Below are 27,292 nucleotides of genomic sequence, written 5' to 3' on the forward strand. Positions count from 1 at the left end.
GCAGGGGGGCCATAAACCATCTCTTTGTGACCTCTGTCCTTAGGAGAAGGCAGTCTCTGCGCTCCATGCCGCATGGACGGCGCTCTGTGCCAGCCTGCTAGCAGAGACTGAGTTCACCTGCGGGATTGCTGAGTGTGACCCTCTTACCCACATACTGTGATTTTGCATTTTGCAGCATTTTGCAAAGACGGGTGTAGGAATGGAGGAGCCTGTATTGCTTCCAACGTGTGTGCCTGCCCACAAGGCTTCACTGGGCCCAGCTGTGAAACTGGTAAGATTATAACTTAATTTACAATGAAGATAATCCATGGAGGATGTTTGAAGTAATCCAAGAATAAAGGAGAATTAAAGTTTGTACCCTGAAAGAGAAAACTGCCACTAAAATGTTACTCACTTTTCTTAAAGGCTTCCCAAGAGAATATATTACAGCAATTCTAATTAGAACCACATGGACTGCAAAAATTAGAACATGAATTAAGACATCTTGGGTTTTGATGTTTCATAATTAATAAGATTATTATGGACTTGCTTTTCACCTCAAATGGCCTTTGGTGTCTCATATAAAAAACAGATAATCTGACATCTGGAAATAAATTCAAGTAACTGATTACTTCTGTGTTCCTGGTTCAGTAACCACCTTCATTTGCAACGTTATTTGAAGACTTGTGATTAACCCAGGTTACTTTACTCTGTCAGGGCAGGTTTCTACTGCTACAGTAGAAACAGTGTTCCTACTGCTTTTACCTCCTTTCACAAGCATTCCTTTATCTTCCCCTGCTACTCCTGAGGATGGCAGTACCACAAGACTTTGTTTTAGAACTTTATCTTTTAAGTCTTGGATCTAATCAAATTATATTGCCCAGCAGAGGATGTAGAATGTTAATTCTTAGCATCTCAAGTGCCTGTAAATAATTTTTCAAAGTTCAAATGAATAGCTTCAGCACCTTTATTTATTGCTGCAGAATTTTTAAATGCATTCTAAGCATACTTGCCTCCAGGAGGTAAAGAGAGAAAGCTTGCTTAGATTAATTGGCTTCAGTATGCCTAATAAAAGGGCAGTCTGCCACCTATGATTGACTATTGTTGCTGTTCTATATTGCCTTTAATAAATCTTCCAAACAGTAGGAAGGAGGTCATTTGAGCAAGTATTGCTTTCATCTGACTTGTAAACATATCCAGTTTAATGAAAAACACAGACCAGTCTGAATTCTGTATTATCTGGTCTATTTGAGAGGTGAGAAATGTGGTTGCTTTCATTCTTCTGTACTTGAGCAGATATTCCCACAGAGCACATGAAAGAAAAGGAGCATCCTAATTGTTCATCTATTTCTAAAACAATGTTAGAAGAGCAGGTTTTCAAGTATTGCTCATTATTTATTGTGTAAGTATCTTATATGTATTTTACAGACTGCAAATACCATAGTACAGGGCACCAAGGTCTCTCCATTGTCACACTGCTTGGAATAAATTGTATGCTAAGATAATGCTCAAGTATTAAAACAATTAATTCGTTTTAGTAACAGCTGTCTTACACACTCCTTGAACTATTCCTGCTCTCAACTAAATACAACATGTATAGTTTCAAAGTGCATAATCATCTTCTGCAGCTTTATACTCCTATCTAAAATGTGTAGACGAAAAGCATATTTGTTTAATCTCCTTTTATAGTTAACAGCCACTGTCAAAGAGAGGTTTTACTAGCTTTTCAGAATTGACCCTGGAAGTCCTGTCTGTGCTCCCTTCTTCATAGGACAATCCAGGGTCACTCAGTCCTCAATCCAGTAAATTCAAGTACCTTAAGCTAACTTTAGTTAGATTAACTGCATTCAGCCCCAAATGTCCTTCAAAAGAATCTGAACTGCTGGCCTAACTTCCCATCCTTCCTGCCCTTCAGGAAGCATATAGAGAGGCAGGTAGAGGCTTGGAGCTCATCTTATGCCTTTCTAAATACCTGACCTCAATCTTTAACATCAGGTTAGTATGGTGGTGACCTGATACAACATAGCTAGTGAAAATGCTGCTATGATGTGGAGCCAATTTGCCAGCCCCAAACCAATTTCATAGCTCAGTTTTTTGAGGAGAAGATTCTCTCCTCCAGTTTAATTTCTATTGAACATGATATTTTTTTTCCTATGGAAACAGTAGAAATAAATAATGCTAGAGGTCACCCACAGGAGCACAGATCTGGTCACCTCATGTGGAGACTGATATGCAGAGTAGGATTGTCATCTACTTGTGCATGGCTTTGAAACATACAGAATGAAATATGATCAGAGTGGCATGGAAGAACTATCTGGTGGGTAAAGAGTAAAAGCTGATTTTTTTTTTCTGAGAGTGCACTGTCAGAAAAATGGTGCTGTATACAGCCATAAAAGAAATCTGGGGCTTCAAACAGTACACATTCACTCATAGTGAATGCAGCAGAGTTTTCTGAAGGTAGTTCTCGTTAGGCTTGAAATGTTTCAAGATGTTCGTACTACAAATAATTTATGCTGGAAGCTTGCCTTTGAACTGTCTCTATATCTACAAAGGTGATGCAATCTTCTCTAGGCAGATATCTTCCATTTGGATCACATACAGAGAAGGAGGAGGATTGATGTAAAGGTGTCAAATCTGTTTTAAAATTGCACATCACTTATTTCTGTTTATGCTACACGTATTTTAAAACTGCTTATTGAAGTATCTTGTGATTTTAACTTAAAATATATAGTTATGTAGACATTTTCAGCAGCTGCTGAACCTATGAATTAATTAGCAGGAGATTGAATCCATAACCCAGCAATAACCTAGAAAATGCAATAATCAGTTCTTACTGTTTCCTTCTGTAAAAAGTGTTTTAAGAGTTCTACTTAAATAATTTCTCAGAATCATAGAAAAGAAAGGATGAAGTTGGAAGGGACCATCTTGTCTAATACCTCTGCTCAGAGCAGGGTCAGATACAGATGGCTTCTACAGCTCGCATACAAGACTGTGCCCTGTTGGACTTGGAGTGTTTTCAGGGTTGGAGACTCCACAAGTTCTCTGGGCAACCATTTCCATTGTTCAATCATCCTCAGAGTACAAACAAATTCTTTTCATTATGTTCACATGAAATTTGCTATTCCCCTAGTCCCTTTTCTGGACACAACTGAGAGTTTCTAGCTTCCTTCAATGCTGTTAGGTATTTATAGACATTGATAAGTTTCCCCTCAGCCTTTTCATTTCCTGGCTGAACATCTCAACTCTATTAGCCTCACCTGGTAAGACAGATGCTCTGCCTCATTAATCGTCCTCATAGCTCTGCACTGGATTTGCTCCATGTCTCTCCTGTACTAGGGAGTACGGTGCAAGATCCAGCACTCCAGAGAGGATCCTAATAACATGAAACAGGGGGGCACCATCATGTCCTGTGACCTGCTGGCAATCCTCTTCCCAATGCAGCTCCTGGAGGCTGTTGGCCACCTTTGCTACAAGTACACAATGCTGCTTCATGTTCAGCCCATGTCCACCAGCATCTCCAGATTGTTTTCTGTCAAGTAGCTTTTCCACTGCTCTCCTGGTGCCTGAGGTTGTTTCTTAATACTTGTAGGACTTTGCGTTTCCCTCTGAACTTGAAGATATTCCCAGTGGTCTGTTTCTCCAGCCTGCTGAGATCCCTCTGAATAGAAACTCTCTCACCCTCAGTAAAACTATCTGGTGTACCAACTTCTCCTCTAAATTTTGTATCATCTGAAAACATGCTGTGGGTGTTCTCTGCCTTATTGTCCAGATGTTAAGCAGTTCTGGCCCAGTACCTGGTGTTTTCCCAGGTGGATGTTGATTGGATGTTGATAATCTCCAAATGGATATTGTATAGCTGATCAGATCTCTCTGATGCTGGGCACTCAGCAGGTTTTCAGTCTATCTCACTGTCCATTTATTTAGCCTGCACTTTTTAGCTTGTCTCAGGATGTTATGTGAGTAACAAAAAACCTTACTAAGATAACCAACATACACTGCACTTCTCCTGTTCATCAAACCTAGTCATCTTTAGAAGGCTATCAGTTTGGTCAGGCATGATTTCCTCTTCATAAATCAGTGTTCACTGTTACAAATTATGTTCTTGTCCTTAATCTGTTTAGAGGATACCATCATCTTCTCAGGTGGGGAGGTGAGGCTGACTAATCTGTAGTTCCTCAGATCCTTGCCTTTTTCAAAGATATGAAGGATATTTGATTTCTTCCAGTTCTGAGGAGCTTCTTTCAGTCATCATGACCTTTCAAAGACAATTGAGGTTGGCCTCAAGTGTGACATGACCCAGATTCCTCAGCACTCCTGGGTGCAACCAGTCAGGTTTGATTGACCTGTGTATTTTCCCAACTTATTTAGATGTTGATCCTTCTCCACTATGGGTAGATTTCTCTTGCTTCAGACAGAATTTTCCACTGGTCTTGGTGACCTGGGACACCTGAATGCAATTCTTATCTATAAAGACCAAAGTGAAGAAGGCATTGAGCACCTCACTGTGTAGAATTTGCTTTCCAAAACCCATCCTTGCATATCATCATCAGTATCTATATTTCTATATTCTCTACGTTCTATATTTCTCCCAAAGCCTGAGAGGGCTGATGCTGTCCATGCTTAGGTTCTGCCTGTGCAACCCAAACTCAGTGCAGCTTTTGCAAAGAGAAGTGAAGTCCTGTGTAAGTCAGAATGATTGTGTACAAATTTTGCTTCCAAAATTGTACTTCTGGGGTGTCAGTAGTAGTCTCATTTCTTTTGGAAACATAAGAAGGAGAATCAACTGTTGCTGCTGGTCGGCCATTTCAGTGTGCTGCATTCACTGTGGACTGTCTCACAGTTAACAGAGCACAGAGCTGCTACAACACCTTTGAATGATTTGTTGGGAGTCCTTTAGATTCATCATGACCTGTGCCCTGTGGAAATTGATCAGTGGAATGAGGCAGCAGATGGAAGAATCATATGCAGATATATCAGCCCATACTACCTTTTTAAAGAAATTGGTATTAAGCCATAAAAATGAGACTAAAAGTCATCAGGTCACAAAAATTAGTGGGAGAATTTCTGTGTCTCCTCCCAAAGGATATGGATTGAGACATTATTCATAGTGAGAATGTATTCATTGGTTTAGGAAGGTGGGGTTTATATATTAAAATTTTTTTAAGTCTTAAAAGGCACGCCAGCAGTTTATCAAGTAGAGCAGCTTATGCAGTGTAGAGGTGAGACTACAAAGCAAATCTAAAAGTATTTGTGCCTGGTAAACTTTTTCAAAATACGTGACTTAATACTGTCTTCTTTAATTGCAAAATTATGAATTCTTCAATTGACATTTTTAAGTGCTGTCTTAAATTGTATTTGAAGTATGTCATATTATAGAACTCAGATCAGGATGACTTTGTTAGATTTGCTTGATGTTACTGCCACTCCTTTATTTTGGTGACAAAGCATTAAGAATGGATTTGTTCTCCTACTGTAAATACATATCTACTAGTGTATGCACACAAGATTACTGCATTTTTTGCTGCTTGTCAGCTTCTTTTTCTGAGTTTCCACTGTTGTTTTGTGCCTTGAGTATTCCTATGGACAGCTTTTTATTATGCATGACATCAAAAAGCAGAGTATTGCTGCTAGTAGTGTTTTAATGTAGTTTCTGTTAACAGGTGGCTGCAAGTTTTTGGATTATTTTCTGCTATTTGAATTTCCTGCTAATGAATTTTCCTTGGTTATTGCAGGAATCATGTCCACCTGTTACTTGAACAATCCATGTTCAAGCTGCTGAAAATAAACTGGCAGACAAAGCTGTTACCTTTGAAAACAACAACTGAGAAAAATTTTAGCTTGCAGATTCTACATTAATTCAGCCATACATTATTACTAACATTTGGCTTAATTAAAGGTGTAACTGAATTTATGAAAAAAAATGGTGAGTGATGGATGAAGGTGAGATGACACTCTCTTACCTGAGCTCCTATCAGAAATAGCCAAAATCAAGGAAAAGATATTATTTGGGTCTCTGCATTTTTTCCTTTTTCTTTTCCATGTATGTAAAACTTCCCCCTCAAGGGATGTTGCTAAAACAAATTCTTGTAACATTTGTGGTTCAAAATACTGAAATATTACCAAGACAAATGATTTTGATAAATAATTGTTATAGATCAGATCTTGTCAGTTTTGTGCTAATTTCTATATAAGCTAAATAATTAACATGCATGACTATTACTCTTCTCAGCAAATCCCAATTAATTTGTTCATGTGCACTGACCCTAATAATAACAGACCTCAGGTTATTAAAGACTATTATTATTCCTATTTCAAAGAAAGCTCATGAAAATCTTCTAATTATGATTTCCCAGTTATTAGGAAAAATGTTTTATTGGTATTAGAAAAGAAGATTTTGTCAAAGTAACTGGAGAGCTTGTTAACTTGGCTGAGCTTACAAAAATGAAGTGTTTTAGTACTTTTAGCAGGACAAGAGAACTGCTTCCATTTAAGGTCTCGATCCTTGTGTTCAGTTAAAACAACCACAATCATTTTGTGGCCAGGTAGACTCTGGAGGTAAAGCAGTGACACAAAGGGTATTTGAAGGCTATAGAGTTTGAACCAAGGCTATAAGAACCAAAATTACTTTTGGCAGAATTCTTAAGAATTCTTGGCTACAGTATCCGTAAGCTGTGAGAGTATCACAGTCAAAACTTTTTGAGCAACTCAGGAATCTGCCATTTGCTCAGTTTTAAATTACTGATAACAGATTTGGATTCATAACAATAATACCAAAAGGCTCAAATTTGAGGTATAAGTGTGCAAGGTCCTGCACAAAGCTAGAATAAGAGGTTTGCCCTTCACAGTGTAGCAGGAGAAGTAGTTTTTGTGTCCTGGGGTAGATGAGTATAATGACAAACTCTTTGAGCAGAAAGCATATTAGAGTTAATATTTTCATTCTGAACACCTTAAGGGATTACTGGGGGGTTTAATGAAGGAACAAACAAAAGAAGGGAGCCAGAGAAGTGGAATGAATGTAAAGGCAGCATAGGCATGGACTGCCCAAAGCAAGAAGAGAACACCTCCCCTGTTTCATTCATTTTCATAATCCACTTGACTTGTTTGGAATTTGATGTCTTGGGTATTTAGGCTCCTGGTTTTGGGCTCCTGAGTTTGAAATGTAGAAGTTAAATGCTACTTTTGTCAGGGAATGTTTTGTTTACATTAGGGATCTGACTTCTATTCATGGAAATAAGAGAAAGTTGAGCTACTCTATAGAGTCTGGAAAAAACTTATGCAAACAAATAGTTCTTAAGCATGATTTGCAGCATAAAACATTTTGATAGATGCCAATGTGCCATAGGAATTCATTATGTTCTGAAAGTCAGGCCTCTGGAGTTACTGAAATCTGGCATTTCAGGTACAGTAATTTTAAAAGTTTGTGGGCTATTATAAACTTTTCCTTTGGTGTAGGCAAAAAAACCCCCAAAAAACAAAACAAAAAAACCCCACCAACATTTGCCCAGGACAGAGCCCAAAGAAGCTCAATTGTGCCTTGCAAGTAGTTGACATCCAGCCATCCAGCTTGGATGCTGAGCTGCATGCTGCTATTGAGCTGCATGCCACTATTGCCCTGCAGCAGCACTGAGGCTTTAGTGTCAGGTCTGTGTAACCCAGAGCCCTGGCTGTGGTTAGGGGTGGGAAAGGAGAGATGCTGGAACTACGTGTCCAGCTCATTGCTGGACTTTGTTGCCATAGCACTGGGGAATCACTGCCATTTTTCTTCTTTGGGTACTTCCAAGTGCTCTCCATTTCCTTGGCAAGTCTCCTAGCTTCCTGCCCTGTTGAAATTTGGATATGTGGCCTGTTGGGTTCAGAGGTTTCGCCTTTCTAGCCATAGCTTAAATGTAGATGAAAACACAGAGTTCTCAGTATCCTGTTTAACCATGCTTAGCTTAAACTTTAACAGTAAATATCTATCTGTGGTTTTTATCCTTGGGAGCTGAATCTCTGAAATTAAAACTCTTCTGAATTACACCTGCATTCAATTAATATCTTCTGTGATTTCCATTTCAGCAGAAAGAGACAGGACCCAGCTGCTAAAAATAATGTCATGGTTGTGCTGAGGATGTTGAAACATGCTTTATAACTTGCATCTCTGGTACATAAAGTCACTACTCAGCTTGCACAGGCTGTGTAATGGGTAGTCTTCATGAGACTCTTACCCTTCTCAAAGATGGCTATGTTGCATATCAGGTACTTATTTCAGAAGCTAAAACAGTGTTTGATCTAGCCTCGGTTTATTGAGGTAATGCATATAACTGGTGTTTTTAGTGTTGCCCATAGGAAAAGCAGATAGTAGAATTATGAGCAAATTTATGGGAAGAATCCTATAACATCAAATTCTGTCTTCTTTAAGCATAGTGACTAGTTCTAACTTAGACTAAAATGTCACTATGATAAATTTCCAGTAAGTTGATATGGAACCCTAATAATGAATTTTGAGTATGTAATTTGTGTTCTGCAGTCCTGTCACTGAACTACAGTTATGCAGTGTGAAACAAGCATTCTTGGGTAGAATTTTTTTGGTGACTTGAAGAGAGGTTAGCAGGATATGACTGTATGAGGTATTTCCTTACAAAGCCATGGCAATGTATCAGTCATCTGATTGATAACATTACTGCTTTCCTTGTGGTTGAAAAACTTTTTAATGCTTTCAAAATATAAGGTGACTTTTGAAATTTAAACAATAGCTTGTAAGGAGTAGGCTAAAATCAACACAGTAATTTGCACAGTCAGTTTACTATAATTTTCATGTTGCCCACGGTGAAAACGATTAAATTTTACCTTCTGAACTACTGTATATAGTAGCTACTTAGGCACTGTATGCGCATAAAAGCAATGACTCAAATACTGAACTGTGCTCCCATGAAGTATCTAATCCAATGCCTTGGTGGTGTCACCCAGTCCTTTCAGAGCCTGGAAATTATATTTTTTTTACTTGCCTCAGTTTCAAAGAAATAGTTTCTCAGAACAGTAATTCTAGGAATTTGTACTTCTGTACTGCTTACATGCTTCTGGTTAATGCAGTTTCCTGATGTAGTGCATAGGACACAGTATCTGTATCTGTTCCTGACTGGGGATAAATAGGGAGAAATAGGGTCACTCACAGAGCATGACTGTTCCAGGCAGACAGGCCTAATTTGTACTGTCAAATCTGATATTCCTAGAAAGTTTCTGAAAAATCTCATTTAGCTGCTCTAGAGCAGAGAGTGCTTTTGGTTCCTGTATTTTTGTTCCTGTACTCCTCATGATAAGCCTTACATAAATGATGAGGTTAGGAGCCATCATCCTTCCAGCTTCTGTTCTGTTGATAAGCTATACAAGTAGTTAATTGTGCTGTGACTTTCCCCCCTATTTATAAATGCACTGTTCCAGCATGGGCTTGGCCAGTGGCAGGTCCATCTTGGAGCTGGCTGGCATTGGCTCTGTTGGACACAGGGGAACCTTCTGGCAGCTTCTCACAGCAGCCTCCCTGCCTTACAGAACCTGGCCATGCAAACCCAACATAGCATCCTGTTCCCTTTGTCTTCTCCATTCTCCATTCATTAGTCTGAAGGGCATGAAGTGCTTAAAATTTATTCTCCAGCTCAAAAGAATTTGGAAGATCCTTCACAGAGAGTACCATAAACTACAGCACAGTTTCTGCTGAAACCCTTCTCCATGATGTTTTTTCCTCATGATAAAAATTAATAGATTTGAAGTTTTTTATTCAGAAACAAGCATAGAAACCTGAGTCTGTGATGATTACAGTCCAAGTTTAGATTCAGGAAGGACTGTTGCTGAAAAGAGAAATAATACTCCAAATTTCTCAATATTGGTAAAAATCTAGCAAATCATTAATTATTGTAATTTCAGTTGTTATTATAATTAATAATTTCAGCACACTTCAGCCAACTATGTTCCAATAAAAGCCAAGTCTTTATATTTAGTAATAAGGGGAAGTTCAAAACAGAAAAAGAAAGCATGATTGGCAATCTCAGAAAAACTGTGTTCAGCTAACCCCTGGAGATTGTGCCTTTCCAGCAAGGAATGCTCTATGTTAACAATGTTCCAAGTATTAATTAAGACTACAGAAAAATGGATGTGCAGCCACTGGATGGGTTGTAAACTTGACATAAATGGTATAGATAAGCCATTTGGGAGATTCTGAAACTCATCGTGTTTGTGTACAAAGCAACTTCCTGCTCTTCTCTTTCTCCAAATATATTCCTTGAAAATGTATAATAATATGAAGTTAATGGCTGGTGCTGGTGCTATATCAAATTAGTATTTCAAGTATCCATAAAAATCAAACACCGTTAGAGGGCAGCAAAACTGTATGGGGGCTATTATTCTACAAAAAACCACATGTGGTCTACATTGTGAGATTTGTCTGAAACAAATAATGCAAGACTTCAACCACAGTATCACAAAAACATACAATGATTTAGATTAGGAGGGACCTTTAAGACCATATAGTTCCAGCCCCTTTGCCATTGGCAGGGACACTTTTCCCTATACCAGGTTGCTCAGAGTTCTGTCCAACCTGGCCTTGAACACCTCCAGGAATGGGCATCCACAACTTCTCTGGGAAACCTCTTCCAGAGCCTCACCACCCTGATAGTAAATAGCTTCTTCCTAATATCTAATTCAGACCTACCCTCAGTTTTCAAGCCATTCCCCTTTGTCCTGTCACTACATGCCCTTTTTGAATAGTCTTGTCCAATCTTTTCTTTAAATTCCCTTCCGGTACTGTAAGGCCACAATTAGGTTACCCTGAACTCTCTTTTCCTGAGTGAACAATTCAAATTCTTCCAGCTTTTCCTCATAGGAGAAGTGCTTCATCCCTCTAATCACCTTGTTGGATCTCCTCTGGACTCATTCCAGCAGGCCAATGTCCTCCCTGTGGTGGGGACCCTAGAGCTGGATGCAGCACTGCAGGTGGGGTCTCTCCAGAGTGGAGGGGCAGAATCACCTCCCTTGGCTGTCTAATCATGTCTCTTTTCATGCAGCCCAGGATGTGCTTGGCTTTCTGGGTCATGTCCAGCCTCTCCTCCACCAGCTCCCCCAAGTCCTTCTCAGCAGGGCTGCTCTGATCTGTTCATCCCCAGCCTGTGCCCATACCAGGGTTTGCCCCATCCAGGTGCAGCACCTTGCACTTGGCCTTGTTAAACCTCATGAGATTCCCACAGGCCCAGTTCTCAAGCCTGTCCAGGTCCCTCTGGATGGCATCCCATCCTTCAGGTGTGTCATCTGCACCACTCAGCTTGGGGTCATCTGCAAACTTGATGAGGGTGCACTCGATCCCTTCATCCCTGTCATTAATGAAGGCATTAAATAACACCAGCCCAATACAGACAATTGCTGTCCTTGTGATTTCTGTGATCTATCTGTGCTACCAAATAAAGCAGGTGGGAGAGAAAGGGCAAGGTAGGAGCACTTTCTCCCCATTTTACAGATTTGGATTCAAGCCACATGAGGAGAATTCAGTAGGTGACAAAGTTTGCATAAGAAGACAGTAGCAGAAGTGCAGATAAGATGTAGGTCATCTCATTCCTTCTTCCCTTGCCCCTCTGTTAAATATGCCAATAACTGAGAGAAAACATGGTGGGGTTTATAGCATATTGTCTGCCAGTGAGAAGTACAGTGAACTAGGTTTTGTAAAACCTAAAAGAACCCTTTGACCTTCAAGGAGGACATATTCAAAAATGGCTATTTTATTATAGAAAAAAGGGTTTTAAAACTTGTCTTTGAGAGCAAACAAATGAGATCTGCAGCAAGCAAAGAGGAAAGCCAGAGTTCTGCAGATCAGATACTTTTACATGGCAGCAATGTTTGAAAGGGAGGTCATTCTCCCTGTTGTCACCTGAATTTTTTCATATGAAAAATAAGCTCAAAAATAGCAGTGAGACAAGGACTGGTGACTTTAGAAGCTTGGAATGTTTACTTGTTTTACTTTGCTTTACATTTTTATTTATAATTATTCACAAAGAAAGTATTTGACAGAATTTAAGCAAAAAATGCCCATGATGAATTTAATGTGCATTCTGGATGTAGGCATGAACCCTACTTACCTCATCCTTTCAGTTTTAGAGCTAAAGATGCCTTGCAGCTTCATCCTTCTGTGTCTTTTTCTTCATTTTCCTTGCCTGACACAGTTTCTTGGGTACATATAATTTCTTTCCTCCCTCAGTGTCATCGGTTTTAAAACACAAAATACTTTTTCTTTGCTGAAGAGTCGTGTACTGGTACTTATCTTTTTCTCCTTATATCTTTCTTTAGCTTGTTGCAAAACTACAATCCTATATGTAGCACCTTAAGGAAAAAGAAAAAAAGGGGGGAGAAAGAAACCAGGGAAGAGAGAATACTACAAAAGAGCTCCAAGGAGACCGAATTTTCTTGTTATTTGTAAAAGACATCAAAATGCATCCACTATTTAGCTATTATTTGCAATGGGGAAAAAAGTCCTCTATTAAACATGAAAACTAAAGTTCCAGCTACATTCTTAAAATACAGTGGGCTATAAATAGAATGTGAATAATGCAGCTGGGCAGCATTATAATAGAATTTTCTTCTGTTATATAAGGGAGATAGGGATGACCTTCATCACTCACTGTAAGCTCTCTCATGAATTATGAGTTGTTCAACTATTAGTGGAATTAAAATCTATAACACTGCCAATCATTGTCCTGTATCCCTGTGGAGCTCTTCCTTTTGCTGTCAACTTGAGGATGTCTGCAGTCTCTGCACATACCATGCCAATGATATGTTTATAGCCCAAGCAAAGGAATAGTGATTTAGTTTCAAGCTGCTTCTACAGCTTTTTCATATTTATATTGAGAATATTTATTGTTTTCTTGATGAGTTGTTGTCAGCTGTAGCATGAAAGAATGATGTGTGGGGGTTTTTTTTTTTCCTTTTTTTGTGCTTCAGCACAAAATTTTGTACAATCTCTACATGATTTGACAGTTCAGGAGTAGCAGTGCAAATTATTTATCTATGGACTAAGAGTCCTGGTAAGAAGCCACTGGTAAGAAAATGTAGATAAGAATGTTTTAAACTTTAGCACACATATACTATACCCTGGCCAAAGAGTAGAGGGCTGTAGCAGGAGACCAAGCTCAAATCAGGGTGTCAAAAACAATTCCTAGTTCCTTAAACTGCGTTTGAGTTGCTTTGAGGGCTCTTTTTTTCCTTTCCATGACTTAGCTCTGAACTAAATGCTTAGAAATTTACTGCAATTCATAACAGAGCTGATTTGAGAATATGCTGGTTGCATCAGTCTTTCATGTATGTAAACATCCTAACTCATGATTATGACTGACTTGACTCCTCACTTGAGGAAATTCAAGATCTTTTGTCACTACACTGTGCAAGGCTTCCTTCACGCCCACTGGAAAAGAGGTAACATTTGGCAAAACTAGCTCTTCTCTTTTCAAATTAGTTCCCTTTTGTTTAGAACCCTTATCCATCTGTAGCGGCTAGCCACAAGTGTGTTAGTCCTGTTTCTCATGTGCAGATGGAGCGATGTAACTTTGAGATGATACAAAGTACCTGAAACTGGTATGTCAATGTGTTTCAAGGTATAAAAGTGGTTTTGCAATCTTGGATAAAATAAGTACTTTTTGTTTTCAAGATAGGGCTTATGAGGAAACAAGCATGTGTTACAGATAACATGAGATGCTGTACTGAGAATGATAAACACAATGAAAGCAAAACCACCTCTATCAACAGCTACAAATAGAGGCCCAATTCCTCCTAATTAGCCTTTCTAATGAGGATTGGCATAACCAGTGTTAAACAATAGAACTGAAAATATTTTACAGTATTCATGGATGCACCTAGTTCGTCATGGCCAGTTAGGTGCTCTGAATTTCAATTGCCCCCAAATACCCCTTCCTTTGATGATATTGGGTGTGCAATCGGAGGCATAGTTTCAATTATTGGTGTGATCTGTGATTGATCAGTTTTTGACAACAAAGAATTGTTAGCAGGGCCACATGGTGAAGCAGTAAGTGGAAAATTCCCTTTGATAATGTTTCTATCTAATTTTGGAGCACTGCCACTGCCACACATGAAATACCAACACGATTGAATTTCTTTTTGCTGGCATTTAGCAGGACCTATGGGGGTGTGCAGAAATCAATGGGGGATCAGGAGTCTGGAAAATTGCATACTTGAAGAATTAATGAACTATAATTCTGTATTACATTCTCAATCACATTTTGCTTCCTTTTCATTAATGTAACTAAATTAGTTTTCCATGGACAGGGTACTTTATAAACTGCAATCATGGTCTTGCTGGGATTAAAAAGGAAAAAAAAAAGACCTGTTATAATTGTAGCTATTTTTTCATGCAACATGACAGTTGGAAATTTTTAGTGAAGAACATGTCATCTGCAGCACTGACTCCACCTGTCAAAGCAATTATAAGATGACTTAACCAGAAGTTCTACTAGATCTAGGAGGTGCTGAGATAGCAGCAGCAACTCCAAGGACATTCCAAATATTTTTTTTATTTTTTTTTCCCCAAAAATTGGGCCTAATTCATTATCCAAGGGAGCATGGAGAGTAAGTGCCATGGTCTTCACTCTTCTCTAAAAGCTGTATCTGAGATAACTGGTATTTCTAGTGCAGTGTTGACAAAGTTCTTTTGCTCATGGAACTGTGTTATAGTAGGATAGAACTGTGGATGACTCCTCTCCTTGCTGCATCCCATGGGCCATCTGTAATCTTGCACTTTATGATTTAAACTTGTAACTGAATAAAATGTTGGGATGAAATTATATTCAAATCAAGAATATTCTAGGCTTTAGAATAGACATAGACAATAGACAACTTTGATGTCAGAACCCATACAATGAAAAGAATGCCCTAGTACTCAAGATATGATATCATATATTTAAAGAGTTCCTTGAAGATGACAAATCAGAGTGAGACTGTAAACAAAATCAGGCTCTAGGACTGTGATTGACAAAGCAAGAAAGTTATTTTTGGAGTCAGGCACAGTGTTAGGAAAAAAAGGGAGCTGATCAAACTTTACAAAATAGATTTAAAAGTCATCCCAAACAATTTAGATTTTCTGGTATAACTGATATCTTCCGGTATTATGTCAGATTTCTTAGCCACTATAGTTTTGAGGGTTTTATTCCTCTTTATGATATTTATATACATATGGTATATGAGAATGTAGTGGGATGGAAATCCCAAAAGCTGATCTTTTGTTTTAACAGTAAGATAGCTCCAGTATATTGAACTTCTTTCAGGATCTTACATTTCTTCACCTTGACCTGTTTTTTGCATAAGATCTTAAATCAAAGGTCTGGTTGAACAGGAGAGTCTTCTCAAATATCATCATATCAGAAATCTGTTGCTGCATGAAAATCAGCACAGACACTTTTTGGTTCTTAAATGCAAGAGATGGGACTCTAAAATTTGCAGTAGAGATTAATCCTTTTCAAGGCTAGTCAAGAAAACTGAGTCATTGATAGCAAATTCTTCACATAGTACAGTGCACTTTCATTTAGTCTTACTGAATAAGGTATTTTCCTCTTCCATATGTATTTACTAAAATTAGATCACCCAGACATCATCTTAATCCTACTGTATATTCTGTTATCTGAGCACAAATCTGAATAGTTGAAACATGACCTTTTACACACAAGCCAGACATAATATCCTTGAAAGTGTATTGACATATGCAAAGGCATATCAGAGTCTGACTGTTCCAAATGTACCCATGAAAAAAACCCAAACATTGAAGATTTATCTCTTTAAACAGCTTCAAAGTCTCCTAAACCTTTCTTCAGTAATCTGTTTCTGAAATTATTTCCTTCAGTTGTTTGGACTTTATTTATACTGTATATGGGGTTGGGATGTGGATGGCTCAGAAGGTTAACATTAGGCTGGAAAGGCTGTTGCCATTGAAATGAGATCTCAAATTTGGCCTGAGTCATGAGTGACTGAGCATTTTGGAAGCTGTCCGCTCATTAATCTCTGTGACCATTTCCAGTGATAAAACCCAATTAGCACTGGGACAGATTACTGCAGTTGGGAGTCTCTATTAATTGGCAGTCTTAGCTAGCCAACTAGTCGTAGCTACTTTTTCTGTTGCAGAAAAACTTCCAGTGTGGAGACAACTAAGTTCTAAGTATTCACAGCTCCCAATCTGTGGTGTTGACTTCTTGACAAGCAAGGACTTTGGTTTGTATTGACCTGGTTAAAGCAGTTTATGACAGAAAATATTTTAGGTGTTGTGCTCTGTGTCTCTCTAAGTTTGTGAATGCAGGCTTTTCTAAGAGGAGGATTTGGTGATTAACATTTAAGTCTTGAAATGAGTAATATAAAATGGTAGCAACCCCTCCCCCACACCATGGTTTTTGTTGAGTGCAGCTTGATTACATTAGAGCTTGGTCCTGTTGCAGGATGAAAGAGAACTGCTATCTTTCTAATTGGCAATTTTATACCACTTTCAGTCTTCAGAAATACTTATTATACAGAAATTCTCTAATAATATGAATCAGAGAGCTAGTTCTCTTTTTCTTCTTTTTGTACCAGTGGATAATTTGCTAATGATCTTATTTTACTCTTCAGGGAGCAGAGTTTTCTCAGTGTTCCCAAGAGAAAAGGGTATAATAGCTAAAACTGTTGCCACGGTTAAGGAAATGAGTGATCCTGAGGTATAAGGAAGGTATTTGGGAAAGCAAGGCTTTTTCATGTCAGGGGGAACTAGGCATATACAGCTCTTACTTTCAAAATGCCTCTGATTATGTGTCTACTTTATTAGAGCGAGGCCTCAGCAAAAAAAAAATAAAATTTTCAGTTGAAAAATGGATAAAAAATATGGAATTAAGAAAGGCTGACAGGTATAAGTGAAAATATAAAGCCTTTTGCTAACCTTGTTTTATAGAGTAATATTTCATCTTCCGTTCTTTCCTGGTACAGCATCAAACAGGACTTCATTATCACTGTTAATATTCCATAAAGCCCACTGATACACCATAGCCACTGGGCAAGCAAAACTTCAATCAGTTTTTTCTTCTCTTGTCAGCTCATACCTCTCACTGAGCAGCTGCAAGGTGATTCATCGAAGAAGCTTTCACCATAGGACAGGGGAAAATTATTTCTGTCTGCTTTTCCCATACTAATAAGATAATTTCAGTTGTAGATACTTTTGCAGCACTTCCTGAGCCATGCTACGCCTGTTTGAAAACAGAAATCTTTTTATCCAAATGTCAAGAAAATTTTCTGTGAAATTGGTGCTTTTGCTTTGTAAGACACGTTTCTGCTGCGTTTTCTTGTTTAACAGTGTTGCAACAGTCATATTTTGTTCCATTACAGAGCATGTTTCTACTAGAATTAATAATCAGCATTAGCTGTGAGAATTAAAACAAAATTCTTTGTGTAAGGAACATCTATATTCTGAAAACTGCTGGCATGTGTTTAATGTATTAGTTGCCTAAAAAGCTAGTGGTAAGAAGTGTTTCAGTTTTCTTTTCTTTGCTGCAAAATCCTGAAAGGAGTAATGGCTTATGTAGCATGGATGCAGCAATGGTTCCAATGCAGTGGCAAACAATCTGTGGGGAGTAAGACACTCTTCAAGACCTGCAGCATGCTTCCATACATGCTTACGATGGAAGGCTTTCTTATGTAACATCCAACTTTGCATGCAGTCATAACAAAACCAGAAGAATGTGTTTCTCTGTTTACTGATGTCAGATAAAGCATTTAATCCGAAGTAATACTTCTTGTGTAACAGATTCATCAGCGAGTTTGGAAATAAATACAGAGAAGCTGCTTTTACTGTCACTTTACCAATACTGATGTGGCATTCACGGCTTGTTTTTCCTGAATAATCAATGAGTTCATCTGAATGCATTCCACTTGTGCGTGCGATACTGCGCTTACACTTACAAGGCTTATAGATTCACAGATAAATTCTTCTGAAGAGAGGAACACAGGCTTTCTTTACTTCATATCTGTTACTTTGACCTAAATAACACTTGTTTCTCCAGCTCATCACCAGTAAATCCATTCCACTTTCCCAAAGAAGAGTATGCCATCCAGTGTCTTAATGCAATGTTAAGTAACCAGTATGAAGAGTGACATCAAGTCTTTACAGCAGCTCTTCTCTTTCAGGCTCTGAGTGGACATGCACTATTGGTTCTCTGGGGTTTGAGCTTTAGCCAAGCCCAACAAGTTCTGTTGCACTGACCAGGTGACCCCAAGTGTTTAGGGTGGTCGCTTCTGCTCTGCCTGGCCAGCTGTCTGCCAGGCAGCATATTCCCCAGTGGTAAGAGAACTGCCAGCTTGCAGCCCTTTCTTCTTTTCTTTTCCTTTTTCACGAGTAATCTGTGGCTTTCCGAGCAAGTAGCAGTAGATAAGACACAGACTGCAAGCCAACCTTTTCTCACTACTGTAACATAATTTTCATTGATCTTCCTCTGATCTCTCAAACATCTCTGAGGTCCCACTGGCTCCTGGCTGCTCACAAGAAAAAGGCCAGAGTTCATACTGATTTAGAAAGAAGCACACTGAGTAGTGGAAGATTGTAAAGGTTTGGCATTTCTCAGTCCTGCAGCACAGCTACTCAGATGGTTATCTTGGAATTCATTGTGGAGTTGAAAATTCTGTTTTAAACCGATAGAGACTTATGACTTAATTTGTGGTGCACAAAGCAGCAAAATATACACTTGCTACAATACTGCAGCAGGAATATTGGTAATTGTTATCATCATAAATACTGATAATGCGCATCAGGGATGCCTGTTTAGAGATACTGTTGATAGAAAATCAGACTAATGCATCATAGCAAAAATTTCTAATGAGATTTTTTGAAGGATCTGTAAAGCTTTTAAAAACCAGAACACTCATGAAACAGTTGTACAGTTATTCCAGAGAAATTTTTAAAACAATTATATGGCATGTAGATAAAATACCCAGAGCACATCCCACATACCCCCTGACATGTATTGAAAAAAATGCAACTCAAAAGCAAATGTGGGTGACTGCTGTTTGTGCAGGTGTCCCCTACACACTAATATTTTTATTACCTTCAAATGTGGAACAAAGTGTTCTCATATAAGGAAGTCTCAGGGTTTTATAAAGTTTGTGTTTGACAAGCTTTCACAAAATACTTGACAAGAGTATGTCTATCTAGCCACACATTATTATTCTAAGAAAAGAGATTCATTACTTTATTGTAGCTCACAGGTTCTTTTCTTAGACAGTTTACACTTTCTCCTATGAAAATTGTAAATGACATAGAAGTTCATGAGGAAGCAGGGACTGTGGGCAGAATTTTGACATATTTCACATGTATCTCATTGGTCACATCACACCTCTCCTTCATATCTGCATTCTAGAGGATACTAGGTCAACTGCTGATGTACTTCAAGAGTTTGAGTCTTAATCTGTTACTTCAGTTCTTAGTTTTAAAGATACAGCCTTTAAAGAAAGGTTGAATCCTAGCTGTGGCCAGTACACTGAGAGTTTATTCATTGTTCAAACTCATGGTGGAGGGTGATTAGAGCTTTTTGTTTCTGAAGGCAGTTTGCACATGTCTTTGTGTTGGTTGGTTCTACTAGCACCTCTCAGTCAGCTTATGCTCAGATAGGTATGCTACTTCTGGAATAAGACATAGTGATAAGGCATGAATCTGATAGGGAACAACTCAGTTTAGCTCCTGCTTGGCTCCATACTTCTGGTATTCCCTAACTGTTGGCAGCACTCATACTCTGGGACCTATTCTTTAGTACAGCTTACTGTCTACCTGGAGGCACTGGAAATGAACATGTCACAAAATTCGCTGCATCTCTGCTAAATCTGTGAGTTTGGGTGTTTTTAGAACATACGTTGGTGGATTTTGCATCTAGTGAGAGTATCAAAATTCGATTCTATGATAAATTGTTATTGTAAAGTTTAGGTAGTGGAAGTTGTTAATTTAAGAGACACACTTTCCAAAGCAACTTCCAGGAGAGGGAGAATGTGTTGTGTTCCACCCTCATGATTTAAGTATTTGTTTCGAAACCCAGTTGTTTTTTTTGATGATTAGAGATGAGCCTTCAGTCACCTATGCTGAGATTCAGAGGTGCTGGTATAAATCAACAGCAACTCCACAGGATAGATAAGCCCTTCCAACCCAAAGTTGGTGTCACCAAAAGCATAAGCAAGGACCAGGCTAAATATTTAATATTTTTATATACCCCTAGAAAAAAAAAATCTTTATTTTATCAGGCAGCCAGCACTACCCAAAGGTTTAACATCTTATTATATGAACTGAGCTAATTCTTTTCTTCAAATTATGGGCAGTTTAAACAGATGTCAGTTTACCTGTCATTTATTGTGACAAAATGAGTTGTTAATTTGTAGGCAGTAAATTGGGATTAGCAATTCAAATTGCTAATGAATTAGCAACCCATTATCTGGATTGTTAATCCCAATTTAACAATCTGTTAAAGAGTTTGCTAAATTCTCTGCTGCTGGTAGGCCCAAAATCATTACCCAAGTACTTGTATAGAAACAGTTCAAAACTTCAATAAATTCTGCAAATTCAAGTGTCAGCAATGAAAATAATTCTGTGAAACCCAGAAACACCAGGGATATTGTTCTTTCCTTGGATGAATATAGCAATTTCCTCTGTGTGAATTTTTTCCTGTTTTGTTTTTCTAAATAAACAGACATTGATGAGTGCTCGGATGGCTTTGTTCAGTGCGACAGCCGTGCCAACTGCATTAACCTTCCTGGGTGGTACCACTGTGAATGCAGAGATGGCTACCATGACAATGGGATGTTTTCACCAAGTGGAGAATCCTGTGAAGGTCAGTGTCTAAAAAAGTTGGGGTACTGTTATGGTTCATATGAAAGTGTCCAGAAAATGTCTAGTGTTTCAGATTGTACTGGTCAAGCATTGGCTTGAAAACTGCAGTGAAATTTAAACCTTGACCCAAAAGAATTACTCTAAATAAGTATAATCATCAAAGGCAAAAGAATACAAAGTATGAATATTCCTACAATGTACAGCATTAGTAGAGCATTTCTGTGCTTTACTAACATAATATGTAAAGTCAGGCACTGTGATTAAAATGCAGTTTCTCTGGCTCTGCATCTGCTTCGGTGCTTGTCCCTTGCATAAGTGATTTCCCATGGGCTGATAGCATGCACTGTAATCTGTCACTCCACAGTAATCTGTTTATATGTCAGATTCTTTGTACATAGAAATGGGCCTCAATCCAGACCTCATTTCCTCCACTTTGTTTTCCTTGTACACTGAAATAGTTAATGATAAAAATATTTCCCATTGCAAATCATGATTATGCATCCCTGAGACCCTTACCTATACCTTGGTGAAGAGTGTGGTGTTTCTCCTGTGTAATGGCTAACTGCTTCTAGAAGGCTGCAGTTTGCCAGGTTGCATTACAAGCTAGGAAGCTCGGTGGCCACAGGGCTGGCACGAGGTGTAGGGGACAAGAGAGTGACAAGGGGGACAAGAAGATTGAAAGGTTTTCTGTGTTCATCAATGATGTTAGAGGGAACAGCAGAATGATAAGAACACAATTATTTTTCAGAAGCAGATCTCTTAGTGTGGAATTCAGCGCTCTTAAGACATTTCATGCTGCTCTTAAATAACAGAACAAACTAGTCTTTTTTTTTTTTTTCTTTTCTTTCTGTGGAACTCTCAGGGCAAAATTATCACCTTTTCTCCCTTGTTTCTCTGACTGCTGAAATATTCAGTGCTCACAGTGTAAGCTTTCTTATTGCTGTTTAAACTCACATTGGTGGGCTCCATTGGTCCCAAAGGGAAGCACTTGAATTAATTTCTTTAAGGCAGACACACAGACAGTTCTCCAGGAGTGAGAATGACCTTTCTGGTATACCCATCATCAATACTTAATTTCAACACATTTTCATCACAGCTGAAAGCCTGTATCCCCAGGAGGAATCAGCAATTTAAGGCAACCACTGCTTTCATAAGTCGAGCTTTCTTTGTCAAGAACTAGCTAAATGTCAGTGTTAGCTGGGCAGGAGTTAGGACAGGAAGGTGCAAAGAATAAGCTGTCCATGTGATTATAACATTGCACTTCTATCACTCATGGTACAGGAAATAAATACTCCAGCCAGGCATTTATGGAAATATTCTCAATATCCCAAGTTTTATCTTCAGTGTCAGTATAACACTTGCCTCGTAGTTGAAGATAGTGATTTGTCTCAGGAGAGATATATGATGCAAAGTGACTGTGTTAAGATGTGTGCAAACAAGTATCAATTAAGCAGGAATTTCTAAACAAATGAAAAGCCAAGGGAAAAGAAATGTGAGGATTGCTACATGTATACAGAGTGGCAATTATTAGACTGTTTTGACCTTTTCTACAAAGAGCCAGCAGCTCTTTATTAAACGTACACAGAGGATAACAAGTAATTAGAATTAAACCACAGATGCCAGGAAACTATCTTCACTGCTGATAAACCTAATGACTAACAGCGGAACACTTTCAGTTTGATTGATTGCAGCTCCAAACATTGGAATCCTTAGCAACTTGAGATCACAGAATCATAGAAGGGCTTGGATTGGAAGGTACCTTAAAGATCACGTAGTTCCAACCCCCTGGGCAGGGACACATCCCCCTAGACCAGGTTGCTCAGGAGCCCATCCAGCCTGGATGTGATTGGGAGGAAGGTTAGATATTTGGTTAGTTTTACCACATCACTTTTTATTGGATTGGAGCTTGTGACATGTTGTCTCAGATCAAAATACAACCAGAAATGGTGTGAAGTGACAGCCTGAAATCCATTGCAGTGTAGAAAGTTGAACTTGCAGTAGCAGAACACAGCAGTGCAGAAGCAATCGTCTTCTCTGCTGTCAGATCTTCCCACTGTAAGAGATTTCCCTATTGGGTTTAAAGACAAAATAAAATGGATTGCTTTAGATAGTTCTTCAGTAACCCCTGGTTAGATGAGATTAGATTGAGCTGTTGGTGGAAGGTCTTTTAGACAGTCACTTTAACAGGGCAGCAGCTTCCAGGCTATACTAATCTCAAATTTCAAATCGCGGTTCTCCAATTCTCCCTTTCAGCTCTTTCCAGGACCAGCATCTTCTGAAACTTTCTGTCCTGTGCAAATGTTTCATCTTGCAGAGCTGTAGAAGGAACAATGCAAACTACTTCAAAGTAGTGTTTTATATAGAGTGCATAGTAGGCTTGACTTGACTCATCTTTTATAAGTTTTAGTTGCTTTGAAGTAAGTTCCTTCTTTTAGAGGAAAAGAACTGTAAAAGCCAAGGAAGTGTGGATTTAGGCTTTCTTTCTTGATTGTTCTATGTTCTCTTTCTCAAATCTGGGTCTGTTTGTGTCCCCTGGACATGTGCTGATAATACCACATAGAGCATTTCAGCGATAGTGTAATGAGTTCTTTGTTTCCTTCAGCAAAGCCTCCGATTTTAAAAATCCACATGGAAATACCTCTGTGTTAAAATCACAGATGCACAGAAGCATTTCCTTAAAAGCCTTATTTTAACAGAATTCCAAAGCTGCACCTACCCCTTTTAGGACATCACACTAAATAGTCCTCCCAAGAACTGGGCTCCTTGGTGACACTAGACTTTGTCAGTGCTTGATAATGAAATAATACTTACTGAATTGCTTATTTTACACATCTATTGACCTTGGCTACTGCTGCCTCTTTGGCACAACTGAGAATTTTGAGTATTTTGACAAATGTACTTGAATGCAAAAATTCATAATCCTATTTTATTGTAACTACAGGCAATGGAAGACCTAGAGATCCCTTTGCTAATAGTTTTGCTTCACATTATACCCCTAGGTAGACCTATGGTGTCTATAAAAATTGCTGAGAGAAATCATGGGAAATACAGCTGTAGGGCTTCAACCTCTTAGCAGCACTTGCTGTTTTTCCCTTGGAAATATAATTATGTTATGCCTCATTGTATTTCCAGGAAAAGTGAAATATCAGCTGTGTAGTCCTTGAGACTGTATGGCTTTGGGAAGTCTTAAACTTTAGATATGAAAATATAGCATTCAGTATGATATATTAACTGGTATCTTCCTCTTCGTTCCCAACAGCTTTTTTTTATAGTTTCTTTAAACTGTCTTATTGGTACTGAAGGTTGTGTCTTAATGTACCATTTCATAAAGAGAGCTGGGCTAAGGGAGCAGATATTGCATCCTCAGGCTCCATTGCAGTAAAAAAACTAGAACAACTCAGGGCAAAATCCTAAAATAAGAAAGTTCAGGCCCCATTAATGTTTGCCCTGCAGTTCTTTGTAACATTCTGGTTCCTTTGAATTTGTCCTTTGCAATGTCTCAAAGCTTCCATAATCAGCTGAAGAGGTAGGCTATATGGGTTCATACCAGAATAGTGCAGGTTATGCCTCATCAGTTGTTGGACATTTGGCACACATCCAGATCCAAAGAAAGCTCACCTAATTAAGGCAGCCCCTTAGGACTTACCAAGAGTACCTGTCAGGTACCAGCTGTTGTTAGTGAAGAATATGAGATCAATTTACCTTCAATCTCAGCAGGTACTGCATTCTTTAAATGAGACAGATGCAAATAAAAGATTTGGATAGATAAATCCAGAATGCCCACTTCATAAAAGAATCTTTTTTGGTTGTGAGGATTTATCCATATGTGAACTCCCGTTTAGGTTTTCTGTTCTGAGGTATCTTATATTTTTTTTTTCTACTGTCCTGCTTCCAGAATTAGAATCACTTACTTCTCTGTGTGACAGAGCAGCCTGCCTGCGAGCACAGAGGCTGAGGCTCGGCTTGAAGTCTGTTTTCAACAATCCAGGATAATGAGGGATGGAGGCATATTACAAGCCTCAGTATGCTCCCCAGCCTGACTGACTGAGTGAAGTCCGAAACAGTCACTCCAACATCTATGTCTCTGGATCTGGAAGGCAGAATTGCTGGCTGTCAGGATGTCTCAATTTATCTCACACTGCATCCAGTATTTTAACTAGTACATGACAGTACATGAGTAATTTCTTGGAATTGAAAAACCACTGTCAGTTTGGAGTCCTACACTTAATGTTTATCATAAGTTTTGGTTTTGATAGCATTTAAGGGAAACAGGAGATAAAAAATCACTACTCTTCAGCAGGAAACCTCACTAGCACTCCCAAAGCTCCATCAAAATCCTTTTGCTTTTATTCGTGATAATTAAAGGTCAGTAAATAAAGTGACTTAGAATAGAACTATAGGCATTAAAGCTTCAGTATTAAATTGGGAGCCCAACTTAAGCATCACCAAACAGAAGGCAGATATGGAGACACATTACTATTTCAATATTCTGGAGTGGGAGAAGGATACAAAATGATCAGAGTTTCTTGTCTTTTTATAAAAGAAAGGACTGATAAAACAGAAACTTGACCACTATATTTTGTAATACAGCAATTTGAACACTTTTACTGTATAGGGAAACAACATTTCTGTCAAGCTGATGTTACCAGCATCTAAAGTCTCAACTCTTCATCTTCCACATCTGGTAAGCACTCTCACAGGGTGGCTTACATGAACTCACAAATAAATTATTTACAATTCACTTGCTCTTTGAAGAATGATTACACCAGTCAATAGTTCTACTCAGGACAGAAAAGAACAGAAATAGAACTTTCTTCTCAGACAATCTTGGGTTCCCTAGCAAATGCACTCCTTCCTTTTTTGCCTTAAGGCAAAAAGTACTCAGGTGTGCTGGTACTTTCACCTTGCTGAGTTAGTGCTATTCCTCAGAGCAAAGGTAACTGAGAAACTTCAGTTGCTTCAGAGCAGAGGAACTCTCCACCCTCCCAAACCATCTCTTCTGATATTTCTCAGTGACAAAAATGTTCATCTTTTCTTTACAAAGATGAAAGCCTAACCAAAACCAGAATTATTCTGATCTCAGGCAGATCCTTTAGGACTTTATTAGAGTTCATCAGAGGACAGACAGCTGCGACTTTCCATCACATATATCACTGCGGGTCTCTGAGCCTTTTTGTCACTTCCTAGCAAGGTGTGCACAGTTTTTTGTTTGTTTTCTAATTGTGCCTTGTTTATGTTCCTTGTGAGTTTATGATGAATTTTTGCATCTGCCACTTGTGAGGCTTTTGTCTGTATAATTCAGCTATTTTTTAAGAGCTATCTCCAGTAATTCCAAGATCTTCTCAGAATACATCCAAAAGACTGATGATTTTTGAACTGCTATTTCCCCATGCAATTTTCAATGGAATCTCATCTGACATATTATTGTTTGCTCAGTCAATATCACACAATACTTCTATATTTCACTTTAAATATTTGGGTTTAATACTTTATTATCAACAGTGCTACTCATTGCACTGTTCATCCATTTCTCCAGGTGACTAAGTATATTGGGCAGCACACATTCTGGCACAGATTCTTGTGGAACTCCCTTGGCACAGGTCTCCATTCTGACAACCTGACCATTTTTTGCTGCCTCATTCAAGCTGCTGGATTCTTAAGCAGTGTGTTGTAAATAGCCTGAAGTGAACCATTTGTTTTTCAGTGGTTTGTGGGGGGACTCTTCGGGGGTTATTTTGGCTTCTTTTGGGAGGGGGGTGGGGATTGTTTGTGTGTATGTTCTGTTAACAGCATTGGAAACAGCAATAAAATGGCTCTGTGGCTGGATATAGTGGAATATGCAATCTGTACCCTTTCCATCTTCCCTTTACAAACACAAAAGATGCAGCACCCAGTGTCCTTTGTCCACAGCTGATTATGGCTGTAAACACAATTTCAGAAACATGATTCACCATCTATTAAAAGTCGAAAGTAAAAAAAAAATTGAACAAAATTTTGCTTGGTATGGATGATTTGTGTGCAAATTCTTAGCTGATAATGCCTGAAGTTTGATGTGGATGAATAATGCAGATGAGAGTTTCATGCATGAAGAGTTGGTGTTTCTCTTGCTGCATCATAAACACACCGCTGTTTCTGATTAGGTTAGAATCAAAATGTAAATAGCTCCTGCTGTGACTAGGGATATTTAAATTGCCCTATCCAGAATATTTATTTTCATGAATCAAACAACTGAAAAAAACAAGATTGGGAATTTCCAGAAGTTCTCAATGCCAGATAAGCTCAGCTCAATACCAGAGTCAATGATGACACCCCCATTATTTTCAGTTACTGTAACTCTGTTAAAATATAAACCTCAGAAGCCTTTTTCTCATGGGAAAATTGTGAGACAGACTTGTATATAAGTGCCAAAAGCAGAGTCAGTGCTTATAGGATCGCTATTTGTTGTTTAAAGGAGACCTTTCTTATTTACATGAC

At 38.6% G+C, this 27,292-nt stretch overlaps 1 protein-coding gene across 1 annotated transcript in view; it reads left to right on the plus strand.

Moving 5' to 3' along the window:
- NELL2 (neural EGFL like 2) overlaps nt 1-27,292 on the plus strand; it is a 136,198-nt gene that overhangs the window by 99,359 nt on the left and 9,547 nt on the right. The window contains exons 15-16 of the mRNA XM_005519293.3: nt 176-271; nt 20,679-20,819. Coding sequence (XP_005519350.1) covers nt 176-271; nt 20,679-20,819 — 237 coding nt within the window. The remainder of the gene's footprint in view (nt 1-175; nt 272-20,678; nt 20,820-27,292) is intronic.

Source organism: Pseudopodoces humilis, chromosome 5 (assembly GCF_049639895.1).
Source record: "Pseudopodoces humilis isolate 2021_Gansu_Grassland_sample_001 chromosome 5, ASM4963989v1, whole genome shotgun sequence".
In the NCBI taxonomy this organism is placed as follows: Eukaryota; Metazoa; Chordata; class Aves; order Passeriformes; family Paridae; genus Pseudopodoces; species Pseudopodoces humilis.